The 17,935-nt window shown below is 38.2% G+C and overlaps 2 protein-coding genes across 8 annotated transcripts in view; one reads left to right on the forward strand and one right to left on the reverse strand.

Moving 5' to 3' along the window:
- GIGYF2 (GRB10 interacting GYF protein 2) overlaps positions 1–17,935 on the reverse strand; it is a 121,516-nt gene that overhangs the window by 57,743 nt on the left and 45,838 nt on the right. For 5 of the 6 annotated variants that reach the window (XM_012727063.1, XM_012727073.1, XM_012727070.1 and 2 more), the window contains 2 exons: positions 16,144–16,255; positions 14,791–14,831 (listed from right to left, as the gene is read on the reverse strand). In XM_012727063.1, coding sequence (XP_012582517.1) covers positions 14,791–14,831; positions 16,144–16,255 — 153 coding nt within the window. Of the gene's footprint in view, positions 1–2,481; positions 2,550–14,790; positions 14,832–16,143; positions 16,256–17,935 lie in introns of those variants that run through there. The other variant, XM_012727077.1, reaches the window with a different exon arrangement.
- On the forward strand, positions 2,439–11,455 carry KCNJ13 (potassium channel, inwardly rectifying subfamily J, member 13). 2 transcript variants are annotated; one of them, XM_004674191.2, is made up of 3 exons: positions 2,439–2,514; positions 7,158–7,396; positions 9,072–11,455. In XM_004674191.2, the coding sequence occupies exons 2-3, from the start codon at positions 7,173–7,175 to the stop codon at positions 9,130–9,132; spliced, it is 285 nt and encodes a 94-aa protein (XP_004674248.1). In that variant the 5' UTR covers positions 2,439–2,514; positions 7,158–7,172; the 3' UTR covers positions 9,133–11,455. The 2 variants fall into 2 exon arrangements, with proteins under 2 accessions (XP_004674248.1, XP_004674247.1); XM_004674190.2 differs by having other exon boundaries at positions 7,158–7,632; positions 9,072–9,754.

Here is a 17,935-nt window from a genome sequence, read left to right on the forward strand (position 1 = left end):
GCCCAGAAAGGCATTACACAAAGCTGCTCCACAGCAGACCTGAAGAGAGAGTAGTTTAAAGATGCTATTCAAGAAATCTAAGTATACTTTATAAGTACACAAGAAATCAATGACGCTGCCTCCAACTGAAGGTCTTATCATTTACAGGTTCAGAGTGGTGTGGAATAACTATGGATCATACATTAGATTACTTCAGCAGAAAATCAAACACACATTAGATTACTTCAGCAGAAAATCAAACACATTTAGGAACAGAACATTTAATTTAATCAACTACCTGATCTTGGCACCTTACTTTATAATTCTGAATTTAAAAAAACTAACCAGTGGCCCTCCCTGGTGGCGCAGCGGGTTAAAGCACTGCAATGAGAAGCTAAAGCCACTTCCGCATGAGTTCGATTCCTGCCTGCCCCGGAGGAGACCACATGGCGTGGCAGACCTCTCCTGACCTGCCCGCTGCTCCCCTCAGCAGTGTACTTCGTTGATCTGCCTGTTCTGCTCCCCACTCTGTCTCTGGTGAAGTCTCTCACTGCCCCTGAGTCTCTGGCCTGTACCCCAGTTCTGTATGTACAAATAAATAAATCTTTAAAAAAACAAACAAACAAACAAAAAACCAACCAGCAAATATCTAGCAATTATGATCATTCAAAGAAGAGATGCCTGATAGCCACCTCCACTCCAGATCACTGATTCTGTCTGGATGCCAAGGCCCATGTGTTCTAGGGTGAAGTAAGCAGATCATCGATCTGTACCAGCATCAGTCTCATTTCGAGCCCACCTGGCAGCTTCAGTCAGCAATGAATTCAGCTGTTCAGGCTGACAGCCCGGCAACGTCCTACCCTCCCTGTGCACTCAGTCAGCAGTTTGGGTCAGTGATCCAGCATCACTGTCTAGAGACCAGAAGAGCCTCAACTGCAGAAACCCAAGAACCAAAACACTTCCTCACTTGGGCATTTCTTTTTGACAATCACTCTGGCAAACGATTTTGCCTTAATATAACCTCAGCCTATACTATGAAAAGAGGCTTCTAATTTTAGTAAAATCTTCTAGCACTTTGCCTACTATGTCGCTCATGTCACATGGCAGGCACACTCCAGTTCCTTTACTTTTGGAGAGGCAGTGTTTACACTGTGTTTACTCTGGTGCACCCCTACGCCCCCAAACTCAGTTAACTGTCCACTGATAGACTCTTAGTAATACATGCAGGGAATGAACATCACATTACAAGCCCCCACTTTAAGCTTTCCCTTCTCTAATTCTGAAGGTCAGTTTCCACTGCTGTGTCTGGACTTGTATTGAAATGTTTGGCATTAATAAAACAAAGAAGGAATTAATGTATTTTTTTTAAATTGTTGGGAGTGAGAAGGACTCTACAAAGGCGGATTTTACTTTCTAAGTAGCATTATATTGGTCTACATTAATAATTTTCTCAGCAGGCCTTCCATGATTTTACTTTGAACAACCAGCTTTTGTTTCTCAGATCCTCTTACATGTGACGTTTGATCAAAGTTTTAAAATCCACAGTTAACAGAGGTGGAGAAAGGTGCTGCCCAGAAAGGCATTACACAAAGCTGCTCCACAGCTCCTCTCGATGCTGCTACCAAGCTGGATCATAGGCATTTTCCAGTTACACTATTTACATGTGCAGTTAAATTTTCTATAGATTGAATATGATGTTTTACTGCATGTCATCATACTTCTCAGGAAATGTACCCTATATAACACTAAACATGCTGAAAGAAATGTCTCCAGTTCTTTTTCACACATGTGTTTTTCAAAGGTAAGTTCAAGGTTGCAACAGTCAAACTTATCTATTCAAGGTCTCTGTAGATAGCCTGAAGAAAATAGTCTATTTCCTTAGCACAAAAAGATTCTGAATAATACAATCAGCTATAGTACTAACTAGACCTAACAGTAGCCATTCTCATGAAATGGGATATAAAGAGACAATACTAAAGTCATTTCATTAATTCATGCCTAAAAGTCCTTATCCAAGTAAATCTCTCCCCAAAGAAATGGAGGAAAAAAGATCAGTAAAGGAAACATCTCATACTTCAACATGCTATATATAAGGAAAGACAGCTGAAAGAAAATCTTGCAGGGAATTTTATCCCTTTGAACTTTCAAGTAAACTCTTAAGTAAGATTATGCAAACTTACTAAAGACCGGTCCTGATTAGAGGGGAAAAAATGCACCCCTTCTCCAAGTCAGTTCTGGAGGCTTTCTCCAGAGCTGTTAAGGTTTGTGTTGGGTAAAGAAAGCCCTCCTAACAAACCAGCATTCCTTTCCACATGATGAGAGCTAATTGGCCCCCTGCAGACTGAGCAACCAATCACATCAGCTTCAGCTGAAACCAGCCCCCACGACGTTATAAACAGAGGAATGTGAACTGTAAGTCCAGTCGGAGAAGAGAACCCACCAAGACTTGTAGACTGCAATTACCTCATACAGACAGACTCCACAAGTTTCCTCAAGACCTACCTGTGCATACAGGCTGACCCAGCAAAAGAACTGGTGAGTACATGAGATAATATTCATTCTTACTGAAATTTCCTTAAGGGGACAGAGAAAGAAATTGATTGATAAATAGGGATAGTGCTATAGATACTGCCAACAGATTTTTAAAACAAAGACATTACCTACAGACCACAGATTAAGGTTCCTTATTCTCTTTCCTTACATTTTAGAAGTGGAAAAACAGTCCTACTGAAAGCATTACTGGAATTTTTTTTCTCAGTTGTTTAAAGGTATACTGGTGCTTCATTATAATATAGAAATGAATAGATGAGAAAGGTCCTAGGAAAAAAAAAAATCAGTGTGCTGCTCTTTTGTAAGGCATTAAAGACACCTAAATAAACATGCCGAAACAAATAACAAAAAAGTTTGTTTTGTTTTAATCCATAAAAAAAAAGGATGAGCATCCTAATCTAAATTTCTTCTGAAGCATGGATTACTGAAATTAGTATATGCTTTTACAAATAAAAAACACTAAAATATGAAAGAATCTCTGGGCTTATATAATAGAACTCACGTGGTTTGCCCTAATTATGAAGAATAGGAGATACTTTGTAAGACTATAAAGTCTTACAGTGTTCATATCAGATGTGAACAAATGCATAGTACTGTAATTATTTAACATTTGTAGTTATAAAGCCAATATCCTAACCAATTTTAAGACATAAAAAATAGGCAAAAATACATTATCTTAAGTACTACAGTCTAATGAGAATGACTGATTATTTTGAAAAGCAAAGAAGCAGTGAAACTATCATTTTTCTAAAATACTTTTTTCCCATCAAAATTTATAAATGGGCAAATATTTTACGGCCCACGCACCTTCCCAAACTTCGACTCCACGTCCTATTGGGATCAGATAATGAGAATCATATAAATACTTTCATATAATACCAAGATAAATACATTCAAAAAATACTTGTATGCCTGTGGGGACATATAATTACTTGGAAATACAATCATATAAACATAATGGCGGTCCATCAGACACTTTAAAATTTGATGGAATGGAAATCTACATATAAAGACAGCAACAAATACCACGTAAGATGTAAAATGTCATAGGGAAAAAATAATATAGGAAACATACCAACTGAAAGAAATAGAAGTTAAGTATACAAACTTGTACAGTTTTAAGGGGTCATGTTATTTCAATTCCCTGTTTTCTTTCTTTACATAAGGAAGCATATCAAGGGCCTCAGAAGCTTGCACAAGCACAGCTAGGTAATGACCCGCAGATCAGAGTCTGGCGAACTGCCCCACCTTATCTTCGTCCAAACCACACTGACGACACTGAGTCCCAAGAATGGAGTTTTCAGCATAATCTGTTGTGGAGGATCAAAATCTTACTTCTCTTAACTATTCCATTCCCCCTCACAATCTAAACAAAATCTAGTAAGGTTTTATAAATACAAAGACACTGCTTCACTGTTTTGTTATTAGCCTTAGGCGTCCCTATTCACAGATTTTTCCACATATTAATTTAGAGTCAAGGAACAAAGAGTAAAACTGCAGAAGCCTCATGTAAGAGTATTAGAAAAGCCATTGCTTATAAGTAACAGTTCTAAAGAAGCCCAAATAATAATAATTTTGTTAGCTACAGTATACACAGAAAGGCAATCTCCCCATCCCCATGTAATGAATTTTAGATGTCAATAAGACAGGCTGAAAATCAAGAATCATGGAATTTTGCTCCCCCAAGCTGTTTGGAAGCAACAAAAGTGATCAGTAGCATTCATCAGGCGAGAGGCTCCATTAAGTACAACAGCATCAGCTTACAGGTCCATGATGAGCATCTCCACAAAGCAGGAAACAAGGAACAATAAAGAACAGTGCAGTAACAACCTTTACAAAAGCAAACAGCTAACATTTATTGATCTTTCTGTCTTCAAGTGTCCATTTATGATCGGATAATATTTTTAAAAGAATTGTCTCACCTGGCAAAATACTAATTTGGCAATGCTATGTAAAAATTCTCCTCTCTGTATTTTTTTTTTTAACTCTACCAGTTGGCAGATCAAAAACCAACACCATGTAATAGTGCTGATTATACTAGTCTTCAAATTTTGCAAATCTCTTCTTTAACTGAAAATATACTTCTTGCCTACAAATCACGGGCCTAAACCCAAGCATCCCTTAAGTTGTTGCAAGAAATTTGTAGTGGTTCTTAAAAAAAAACCTAGTCAAATGGAACAAATGTTACTCACAAAGGCTAACTGGGATGAAAATGTCTTTTTTTTTCCCCACTAAATATTTATTTTATTTATTTATGCCTACAAGAACTGGGGTATAGGCTAGAAGTGGGGGGAAGGGAATAGGGGCGAGAGGATTCACCTGCGAGACCAAGTTGGGGGCAGAACAGGCAGATCCACTGAAATACACCGCTGAGGGAGGTAGGGGAAATCAGAAGGGGTCTGCTGCACCCTGGGGGTCAGCTCCCATCAAACTTATGCTGCAGTGGCTGTGGACAGCTTCACAGTGATGAGACTTAACTCCTTACACCACCAGAAAGGCCAGCAAAATGTCTATTCTTGAGATGACAGAGGGTTCAACACCAGTTACTAATTTTTGTGATCTTAGGAAACTCACTATGCCTCAGTTTCATGTTCTCTAAATGGGAATAATAATGGTGTTTATTACTGTGAAAGTTAAGGAACATTTTTAATAACAAAAAAGCAACTAATATTTATAACCATTACTGTAAGACTCACATGAGTTAATATTATACAATGTTTGGTATGATCTTGGTGTATAATAAGCAATATATAGAAGCAAATTTTATTGTTTATGTCCTAAGAGTCAGTATATAATTTTAACAATGACTTAATATAAATATGTGAGACAGTTATGAAGACATGAAGAGTATCTATTTAAGGGAGTGCTAAAAACCTGGCTGTCCAGAACTCTTGTGAATGCAGTATCAATCTTGGAAAAGATTTTTTTTTTTAATTTCTAAACACAGACTTTCTTACAGTTTAAAAAAAATTAACCAGTGTTAATTAGCCAGACTGGGGTGATAATCTAAGCTCCCTCCCCACCCCTGTCAACTAGAGTAAATTCCTTTTTTTATCTATTGGATTCTTGTTGACCTTCTCTGGAAAATGGAATAATAATGTCTATTTGGATAGCATAAACAAAGGACTAGCGCTATTGCAGTATGAAGCACCTAGCACAGCTAATGAAGGTTTTATTATTTCCACAAGGAAAGAAATCAAGTCTTCTGAAACATTTATGAACCTAGCAACTGGAGTCATTAAATAGCTGTGCCAAGAAAACTTAATACACTAAATAAAAGATATTTACAATTTGTTAAAGAAATTATTTTAAAAATGTATACTATCAAACTATTTAGGTCACCTAATCTAAATAGATGTAATAATCACCCTGGCGTTCCAACAGTAACTGAAGCTTGAAGAAATTACGTGTGTCTAATATGAGCAGTGGATGTAAAACTAGCCTTAGGACAAAGGGGGAGTGAAGCACACACGCTGGCCAATGTGCCAGAGCCCCCAAAGTCCCTAGACACAGGGGGATCCAGCAAACCCAAGCAGTGGCCTAGTTCCCAGTGCCTCTGGTCCCCTCTAACGTGTCATTGTCATTCAAAAGGTAAAGGGGGGTGTGCACACGCCTAGGGCACTTATTACAACAGCAGAAACAAGGACGAGCCCAATAGAAACTGTGGTGCCGGCCTGTGGGAAACAAAGCTGCAGCCCCTTCTCGCCCTGGGAGCCTCTGATGAGTCTCCCAGACACCCTATCGCTGGCAAGGACGTCCATGTGGAAACCCACATCAGGTTCCGACTCTGCACAGAGAAAGGCATGACCCCTGGGAACAACAGTTACAGGCCCAAACCAATGACATGAACGACCTTTTAAAATTACCGGGTACCTTAAGGATTATTTTAGTTCACTGAATTCTTGGAAGTTTTTTCTTCTGGCTTATTTACTTTCAAAACTAGCATTATCTTGGAATCTCTACCTAGAATTTATTTCGCCAAGAAAATAATTCTGTCTCTACCCCACAATCTAGAATATCCAAAAAGGGCAGCAATCCATCAACCAGGGAAGGAAAAAACTCCATGAAAATTGCCCCAAACTGACAAAAACAAAGCCTAATTAGAAAATTTTCAATGGACTAATTATAAAGCATATAGTAGAAAACCATGGATCTCTGAAAGCCTTTCTTTTGTATTAGTGGTAACTCTAGCTTTAAACCACATGCAGTTTTTCAAACTACATTTCCAATTTTTTCCGCTTATTTACACAAGAAGTGGATATATTACCATTCCTTTTAATTATGTATTTAGTTATAATTATGAAAAGCTGATATTTACAAGTATATTTAGTCAAATCAAATACGTGTGCAAGAAAGACAGGGACATCAAACTGACCTGAATCATTACCCCTGGCCCCAGAATTTTAAAATATACATGTAAACGTCAAAACACCAAACAGTATTTTAACAGTCATTCATAAAAACAGTAAGAGAGCTCCTGTCTCCCTCCTAGACCACTATCAACACTGGGAACCTGCCCAGAAGTCAGAAAAGCATTGCAAAGAAAGGACAAAGTGAACGAGGCCTTGGGATGTAGTACCGCTAACTGTGAAATGGGTAAGAGCTGACTCATCTACTCTCGATTTCAGAGCTCGCAGCCTGAGATGGATGGCAGTAACTGCAAAGTCATCACTCCTCTCCTGACGCAGAGATACCGCAGGATGGTCACGAAAGACGGCCACAGCACACTTCAAATGGATGGTGCCCAGAGAGGCCTTGCCTATCTTCGGGACGCCTGGGGGATCCTAATGGACATGCGCTGGCGTTGGATGATGCTGGTCTTTTCTGCTTCTTTTGTTGTCCACTGGCTTGTCTTTGCAGTGCTCTGGTACGTCCTAGCTGAGATGAATGGTGATCTGGAGCTAGATCACGACGCCCCTCCCGAAAACCACACTATCTGTGTCAAGTACATCACCAGTTTCACAGCTGCGTTCTCCTTCTCTCTGGAGACACAACTCACAATTGGTTACGGTACCATGTTTCCCAGTGGTGACTGTCCAAGTGCAATCGCCCTACTTGCCATACAAATGCTCCTAGGCCTCATGCTAGAGGCTTTTATCACAGGTAATTGTTTTTTGTTCTTTAAAAAAAAAAAAAGTGTTTTGGAAAGGGTATAGTTGGTTATAAGCAACTGTTTCAGAGTAACATGCTTGCATTATTAACAGAATAATTTGTAAGAATGAAAAGAGACCAGGGCCAAACAATAGCAAAAATTTTAAGAACAAACCTATTCTACACTTAAATGGTACCTATTGGAACAGAAGAATTTGATTTTTTTTTCCTGACCGAGCTAGAATTTTCTCCTGTGAGCTCATCTTTCTCAACATTTACTGTTTGCATTTCAAGTTAGAGAAACAAGTTAAATACACCTAACACATATCCTCAGCAAAATGCACTAGAAATGTGGCCAAAGACTATGATATTTTGCTTATAAGTCTGAAAACATGTAATTCTTTCCTCTATAAAATACAACCAATGCCTATTCTATAGTGATACACAAATTTTTAAAAACCAACAAAGAAAACCTGGCTTTAACGCACTTCCGGAGGGTAATCTGGGCCCAGCAGCAGCAGGCCACGCAAGGGGGCCTGGAAGGAGTCCTGACAACCTGCTCTTTGACACATAACAAGTCACTTCACTTGTACAAGAGTTATCAAACTGGATCAGTCATGAGATAAAATTCAGAGAATCCATGAGCCTTGACAGGAAAAACTTGCATCTTTTTTCACCAACCCCTTAATGAAATCTAGCATTTCATTTGATTATGAACATGGGCAACAAATAACAACAGCATCAGCAATAGAACACCTGCAACTTTGATAGAATAGAACTCGCTACTATTTTCATCACTACAAATACTTTAAAAGTCTAGTATTAAAACTGCCCATGTTTTTTATTTAATAGAATAATAAAGCACATATAGTACTAATTACTTTACTGTCCAAATGGATTTCAATATCTGAAGTCGTTTGTGTATAATTCACTTTTATACTTAAAGCATAATTCCGATAAGAGGTTCGTAGACTTCACCAGTCTGCAAACAAGATGTGGCACAAAACCCTGGCTCCAGGGTACAGGAGGTATGCATGAAATCACCTTAGAGTCAGAGACAAAAGATGTGCCATTGTCATCACACTCACCCTACTACTGCCCCCTTCCTGCCCTTAAATCACTCTGCTCTGAAGTCTACACTCTGCTTCAACTTGAAGTACTTAAACTGTGTTTTCAACCAAGGTGCACTTACTGACTTCTTTGACTGTAAGAAACAAGGGGGTCAAGTTCTAAATTTCGAGGTAACAAAATAAATACTACTTACCCATTTTGGAATCATAATTTTTACATTAGAAGGTATATATCTTTGAACAATTCTTCAAGGAAATGAAGTTTCATAACAATGAGTTCAATTCCTGACTCATTTGTAAGCTAATAGCATCAAAAAATGTGTAACTATTTCATACACTCTTCTCAATTATTCTAAACAAATTCAATGGTTTCTAATTTAGGTGCCTTTGTGGCGAAGATTGCCAGGCCAAAAAATCGAGCTTTCTCAATTCGATTTACTGACTTAGCAGTAGTAGCTCACATAGACGGCAAACCTAATCTTATTTTCCAAGTGGCCAACACGAGACCCAGTCCTCTGACCAGTGTCCGAGTCTCAGCTGTACTCTACCAGGAAAGAGAAAATGGTGAACTCTACCAGACCAGTGTGGACTTCCACCTTGACGGCATCAGTTCTGAGGAATGTCCATTCTTTATCTTCCCACTAACCTACTATCATGCCATTATACCATCAAGTCCTCTGGCTACTCTGCTCCAGCATGAAAGCCCTACCCATTTTGAATTAGTTGTGTTCCTTTCAGCAATGCAGGAAGGCACTGGAGAAATATGCCAAAGGAGGACATCCTACCTGCCCTCTGAGATCATGTTACATCACAGTTTTGCATCGCTGTTGACCCGAGGTGCCAAGGGTGAATATCAAATCAAGATGGAGAATTTTGACAAGACTGTCCCTGAACTTCCAACTCCTCTGGTGTCTAAAAGCCCCAACAGGACTGACCTGGATATCTGTATCAATGGACAAAGCATTGACAATTTTCAGATCTCTGAAACAGGACTCACAGAGTAAGAGGCATCCACAGGCCCCTACTTTTTAATGTTTTAAATATACCCAGCCAGTTATGCAGCTGCTTTTCCTTCATCTAATGTTTTCCGATGCCAATTACATCACAGTAATCAAGCCTATGTCCCTAAGAAATGGCTGAGCTAACAATACTCATTTTGGAAATACAACATTCTACTTTACAAAGTTTGTATCTGTGGTTATCTGCTGAAATCAGTGCATCTCAGTGACAGATATTTACACAGAAATGTTGCTGGTAAATTCAGAAGAATGTGGCATGATACCAGTAATAAAGGTAAAATGAACAGTGAAGTTCAACACAGCTGAACTCAAAGAAAAGCAACCATAAATCTCTCATTTTCATCTGCAAGTTGAAGCAACAATCTAGTTTCAAACCTAGCTCCCTGGGTAGAAAGATGATTTCACAATATTTAGTGAACATCCTTTTAAAACTGTTTTCAAGACAACAAAGATCATTCCTTTGGTTCTTTATACTTCAAAACATGGGTAAGTATCATTCTCTTATTTTAACAGCTAAGAGCAAAAACTCACTAAATAAACAGCAAAGTCTAGATTTACATGTAACTCTAAAAGCATCTAATAAGCATGACACTGAAATATACATACATTTGTTTATTTAAGGCAGAGTGTGATCAGAGTGCGAGCACTAATCTCAACAGAAGGTACAGGGTGGTATTTTTGGCCAGGACAAAGCCAGGTCCACTTTCTAACTACCTTGCATAATAATCAAATAGTGATCTAAAACTTGTAATCCACTATTGATAGGAATGGCTTCCAAGCTAAGTAAAAACATTCCCTTCATAGCTCTGATCCATTTAATGGTATAAATACCATTCAGACAATTTTAAGTAACTCATAAATGCAAATATACTTAAGTCTCTGTAGCTAGAAAGGTTTAGATAGATATAATCCAACTAGGAAAAAATCTTCAATAGATAAAGCAAAAATAATTAGGCTACAAAGTATTTTCAAACCCAAATTCCTGTTTCCAACATCAAATAGTTTTTTCTACAAACACAAAATGAGTGTTTACTCACCAGTAGGAGGCTGGACTAGATGAACTCTATTATTTCTTTCCAAATCTAATACATGAAAATGACGCTCTTTCTGCTGCATTTCTTGTTTTATATATATATATTAATAGGAACCTTTTTTCTTTACCTACAGCTTAAAACTGTCCTTAAAACTTTTCACTTCAATTTAAACAAATAATAAAAAAAAAATAGGACAAATGTCCTCAAATCAAGAACCAAAATATTCACCTTATCATATTTCAAATAGATTGTGGCTACTCTTCTTTTCTGAAATTTCTTTGGGTTTATGTGGGAAAGGGGGAAATTTAACCCTTCCCACTGGTGATGACCCAGGCAGCAATCCTCTCTTGAAATAAACACTGAGAAAGGCAAGCAGTTGTGAAAAGCAGGGCACAGCAGCAAGTCACATTTTTCTACTCTTTGACCAAAAGGAAAAGAAAATAAAGAAGAACTTTGGAGTGGTCTAAGACTGATAATAGCAGAAGAATATCAAGGACACAGAAACTTAATTATTGTAAACTTTTGCTGTTTGAAATCTTAGGCATTCTTAAGTACTAGCCAGACCAAAAGATTTTTTTCCAAACCCAAGACTGATGTAATACCTGTAGACAGCAGGAATTTTCATTTCTATAATAAAGTAACAAGATTCACCTAACCTGTAAAAATAAAGTAGTATCGAAGATTTACATGGTATGTTTTTTCCTAAGGGTTCCACATCACTTACAGAGAACACAAACAAGCCCAACAGTGAAATGAAGCTGCCCAAAGTGACATAAGGAGCGGAGCAAGAGCTGGATCTAGGTGCCTAGCAGCTGAGGCTCACAGCACCCCGGGCACACATAAGTTAGGATCTGAAAACTAGGTACCAGATCACACATACATACCAAAAAACCATGGGTATATGAATGTTATTTAATAAATGTTTCACAAAAAGACAACTAAGAAATGCAATCAAAGATTTTTGTCTGGGATGTTAAAAAGCTTCTGAAAATATTGTTCATGGCTCTTTGGCTTACTTCAAAGACACAGCTTCCACATTAAGGCGTATGGAGGGCAAACAGAAAGGAGGGAGAAAGCCCTGGGGCTGCGATGACAGCCCATGCGGGCTACACGGCTCGCCAGCGTGGCTCGACTGGTCGTCCAGGGGCGGCATCTCAGACACACGTCAGGAGGACCACGCTGAAACTAAGTTGGCAAGTGCTTTTGGAAAACAATACGGAGAGCATGACAGCAAAACAAAGGCAAGGAGGCATTAAAAAGCCTAAAGCTGGGCTTGACGTGTGTGCAAGCCTCGTAACCAAAAGCCACTCTGTCTCCTTGAAGCATTTCACACCAAAATGCACTTGTTAGTATTAACACGGGGCCCACTTGCTGGTATCGCCTGGATCACTTTTTAATTTTTGATGATCTTTTAATTTCATCCTTACAAAATCATACATGATGAAGCACAACTATCTCGCTCTTGGTGGCCATCCATTGCTACTAAGTTAAGAATTATAATTTCAATGTCACTGGCCTTTTTCTATTTTCACGTCCACCCTAAGATGTCCATAGTCATTAAGTGCGTTTCCTACCTAGAAGTCGGTAGTTCTACCCATTTTCCTCCACACTAACATGACATAAAACACCTCGAATCTTAACAACAACAATCCATTCTCCACCCGTTAGTCTCAAGCCATCTTAGTCTGCTGTCACAGGAGAGCTCCTATTGACCCCCAAGTCACTGCATCCCAGCACACTGGTTTAGTGCTGCTCTTCTTACAGACTGTTAGAAACAGTCACAAGCAATTTTTTTCTAAGCCACGTTTTCAGCAAAAGTGGACTGCTCACAAGAAAACTGAGATTCATGAGCACAGTTACTATAACTGAACTGAGCATATGTGATCACAAAGCATCCACTGAAAGCTACTATATTTAAACATGTATGTGAAAATTATACTGGTATTTTAGTAGAAAAAACTTTCTATTTAGTTATGCAGAACATGCCGTTTCAAAGACACACCAATTAGGTGCAAAGAAATGAACCTATTCCCTTAACGCTGGGTGGCTGGCAAAACTGCCACAACAGGACTAACATAGTTAAAATACAAAAACAGCAAATAATGATGAACTTATAACCATCTGCCCCAATCAATCAAATTGTGACTATGTCAAATGGCTGACGTCAAGCCACTGATGACAGGACTCACCACTTTCCCAAGGCAACACAGCATGTTCGGAAGGCTCTAGTTACTATCTTTTCAATGTAACGTCAGTACCTTCTCCTTAAACTGCTCTTTAGACTCACACTGATTAAGTCTAATTCCTCTTCACATGACGGGTAAGCAAATATTTGCAGAGTGACCCCATAAACCCTCCTCTCCACCTGTCAGCCCACAGCCTTGCCTCCAATGTAAACAGCCCCACACTTCCGCCATGCATTTCCCCTTCACAAGGCTCCAAACGTTTCCTATGTAACAAGGCTCCTGCTCCTATGTATGATCCTTTCAAAGTGTGGCCCCCACTACTGAACACAATACTTAGGCTGTTCTGGGACAGCATGAGGTACCATCACACCACTTATTAGCATAATGCAGAATCAGATGAGGGCTGTCTATCACCCACCAAGCTGCTGTTACACAGATAGACCATATTTTAAATTCTTGTTTATTTATGCAACACTTTATTCTCAAACTCCCATTTGATTAGAGCTGGACTCTTGTTCTACCTTAACAGTTCCAACTGTTCCACTATTACTATCCCTAGATGCTGAATGACTGAAATTCTGGCAACACCCCAACCATGTCATCTGAAGAAAAGGACTATTTATTTAGCATTGATACAAAGGCCTAGTATGTGAGTAGGAATTCAGTAATTGCAGACTAACAAATAAGTCTATACACTCTTATATAATCCGAAAAAGTCTGCAAGTCATTACTAGCCCCTCCACGTTTATCTGAAAGGTTAGATTTCTAAACCCTCCACTCTTTAAACTGCTCCTCATTACCTCTTCATATTCACTGGCAAGAATATTAAGTAAGACAAGCATGTGAAGTCCCTTAAGATACACTTATCCAATAGTCTACAATGTAGTAACAAGACTGAGTTACCTTTCTAGTCTGTTCCAAATTTCTTCATGCTCTATTCATTTAATGGTTTTTGTCAAATATAAATACAACTGATTATTCTCACAGCTGTATTCATCAATGAAAAATTTGTATCACTGATACATTAAAATGAGTTGACTGTTGTAACTTAGTTTTTTTAAAAAAATAATACAAATCACTGAATGATATTTACATATTTAACCTATGTTTATAAAAACTATTACTGTCAGATACAATTATATACTCTGGAGAACTTTGTTCCCATTTCTGGATATTTGGAGGTTGTATGGTAATGTTTGTAAATGGTACAATAAGATTGTTTTTATCTCAGATATTACCTACTGGCAATTTATAATATAGTACCTTTAAATCTCTGAAAACGTTTATCTTAAACAGTTGTTTACTACAAGCTGCAACTAATTCACCATAAACATTGAAATTCTTATAGTTCTCCTACTATATTCCCATCATCCAATGGATACTGAACTATAATTTGACTGCTATCATCTCAAAAGAAAACATAAAAATGATGATTACACATCAATAGGCAAGATGAATTAAATGACGAAATTAAGAGCACTCACAGTTTCAGCCTTTATGCTGATTTAAAAGCAAACATTCTATTTGCCCACTTATTCTCACCTATGAGACGCTATCTACATTGGAAAAGAAGGTAATAGATTGTCTACTAACTTGAAATTTCACTGCATGGGATAGTTTAATAAAGGATAAGGTCCTTGCAGAGAACACAAAGACCTAAAAAGTGAAATTAAATGAACCCTAATGGCCGTATATTCACCTCCCCTGGTTTCTTACAAACAGCACTACAACCCCATCTACTGGAGAGGTGTGGGTAACTGAGTCAATTTTTAGTAAATAGATCCTATTGTGAGAGTCTTGTTAAGAATTAGTATCACGTAAGTTCAGATAAAAATAATTCAAAACAGTAAGAAAGCCTTACCTACATCCTTTCGACCTGGTTTTTCAAAACGTCTGTCACCCCTAGAAAAGACAAAATAAGCTTCACCAAAGCTTGAGAGAGATGTAATTTTTCAATCCATGACATCTACTTTCCTATCTCTATTTAACAGCATTTCTTTCTTTTTTAAATTTGTAAAACACACACACGGTTATTGGCTATTATCTGGAAGCCACAGAAAAGTACACAGATGAAAACAAAATATCCACAATCTCACCCACCAAAAGACAGTTTCTACTGTCCATGTTTTAAATATATATATATATATTAATTTTAAATTTTTTATTTTTGCATAGGCCAGAGGGCGACTGGGGAGGAGGGGGAGAAGAGAAGGATGATGAGAGGGTCCACGAGAGACAGAGTGGGGAACAGAACAGGCCGATGTTCTGAAATATACTGTTGAAGGGAGCAAAAGGCAAGACAGAAGAGGTCTGCTGTGCCATATATGGGTTAGCTCCCCAGCCACAGATAGAACTCAGTCTCAGCAGTGATAGTGCTGAGATTTAAGCCCTAGGCCGCCAGGGAGGCCACCATGTTATATTTTTAAATTAGATGCATGTGGGGTCTCCATGGCGGTACAAAGGGTTAGAGGATGAGTTCAATATTCACCAAGTTCAGTCCCCAGTAAGGGAGGAGACCCACATGACACAGCAAGCCTATACTGTCTCACCCTCTGCTCCCCTCAGCAGGGTATTGCAGTGGATCTGCCTATTCTGCTCCCCACTCTGTCTCTGGTGAATCCTCTCCCCCACCCCCCACACCTCTATATACCCAGTTCTTGTATGTACAAATAAATAAGTCTTTTAAATAAATTAGATACATGCTGTAGTGTTTTATATACTATTTTAAAAATGTATTTACCCATATCATTAAATATTTTCAAAATTGTTCTACCTTTAATATAGGTATCTATCGTACAGATACACCATTATATAAGAAACAGCTCTAATATTAAGTAGTTTGGTTTGTTTCCAAATGTTTTATAAAAATCATCACAGTGAACACCTCTGTACAAATACATTCATGCCATCAGCCTCACCTATCTTGACAGGCTTCATATAAAGTCACAATATAGAGGTGTTTTACTAGGAACCAACAGTAAAATGTCAATGTGTCCCAGTGAATACGAATCAAAGAGCAAATCTAACTGTAAATATTGACGCTGGCACTAACGTATTCATCTTTTTACCTAGAATGCTTCTTCCTTTAAATAAGGAAAACACTGCTAACATACAACTTGATGTTCAATAATTAACAGCACTCAATGAAACCTCTGCAGAAAGCAGAAATGGTTTTCATACCAAGAACCGTTATTCCGAGGTCTGGATCCTTTACCTTTCCTCCCAGCTCTGCGATCTATGCATTTCCCTGCCACCTCCTCGACCAAACACGCCCTCTACTTCATCAAAGCTTCTTTGGTAGAAACCACATTCACCTCTGCCTCTGCCTGAAAATAAGGGGGAAAAACAGCAGTCAGCTGTCACTAGCAGGCACGCATTCAACACCCACAGTTAACTTCTGAGTTCTGTCTCCACCTGCAAAATGCAGTGAGGCCTGTGGCACTGAAGTGGCTGAACGACAGGAGGTTGAAAGACACACCCTGGAAAGCTGGCAGAGGGGCCCCTAGCCCCAGTCCTGGTCAAGAAATGCTGTCAATAGTAAGCTCTTTAGTGAAAAGCTCAGTAGTTACTATCTAAAAATACCAGTGACCTATTACCATAAATTACAACTTTTATTGGATTGCTTTCAATAAAAATGAGTATTTGGGAGCTTGAGAAGAGAAGAAAGTCTAGAAGCTAAGTACAAAAATTAAGATGTTTCACACAACTTCAGAGAAAGGATAATTTCACAGTATAAACTCTAAACTATCGATTTTATGAAATCCTTAAATGTTTCACAGCAACCAAATTTTTTTTATTATCATAGTTTATTTTTACATCATTTTGTGCCTTTTCCCATCTCAGTTGTCATCCTCATGGACTTCCCATCACCAACTCACCCATGTGCCATCACCATAGCCCCCATCACACACCCTTTTGTTCAAACCTTACATAAGATGATTAGCACTAACTCTAAATCAGAGCTGGTAAGAGAACAGTGTAGTGCGGAGTCCAGTGGTTCGGTTGTAATCTGGCCTTTACTGAGTCACTTTGGTGAGAGTGCTAAAATTCAAGTCAACTCACGGGAATTTTCCTAATAGAAAAAAATCACACAAGTATGCCAATATGTGTAGTATGAAGTTATTCATGCAATTTTTTTTTTAAAAAAGGGAACAACCTAATCAGCAAAGAACTGTTTCTGATGAACAGTTCATTAGAACACTATAGTCACAGATGAAAAATTCTGACATTGAAAAAAAATGTGTCCTGCTAAATAAATAACAAAATGAATCCAGAGAGCACTACATGTGAAAATGAGTGCCTTTATGTAAGTGACAGCGCTGCAGGGTCAGGGTCAGAAAGACACACAACTGCTTAATGGCAGTTGTGTTCCACTGTGTTTTCTGTACGGTTTGAGGGCTTCCCAAGAAAGGTACACAAAGGACAGAAGACTGGAGAGGGAAGGCAGTATATCTGCACTTATATAGCAAATATAAGTCATCTTCACACTGTGCGATACCACTCATATAAGCATGAATGCATTTTAAAGTTAAACATACGTGAGTCAATAATTATTTAAAAGTCCATGCAATAGTTCTACTTCTAGGTTACAATTTATCATGAATTGACTCAGAATAGTTATGTTTTCACATGACCTTCTTATGAAATGCAAACATAATGCACAGAATTGTATGTGAGTAATTTCAAGAACAATGAACACTCTTAACTAGCACAGGTATTTACTACTTTAAAACATAAGTGAATAGGCTGAACTATGATAATCTTAGTTACCTTCCAGTTGTGTCGACTTAACATCCAATTCCCAGTGTCAGGACCTGTATACATTTTATTTAACATCCTAAATAGTGCTACATAACTAGAGAATCCCCTGTAACAATGACTTTCGGTGAGGAAGAAAAATGTCCCCTCTATTTTTAGAGAACAGGTTTCCGCCCCCCTTCCCCAGGAAAACCATTAAGTAAATAGCACCTTAAAAACTGTTTAATTCTAAAAAAAAAAAAATTGAA

The sequence above is a fragment of the Condylura cristata genome, unplaced genomic scaffold (genome assembly GCF_000260355.1).
Source record: "Condylura cristata isolate star-nosed mole 26May11 unplaced genomic scaffold, ConCri1.0 scaffold00002, whole genome shotgun sequence".
NCBI lineage: Eukaryota > Metazoa > Chordata > Mammalia > Eulipotyphla > Talpidae > Condylura > Condylura cristata.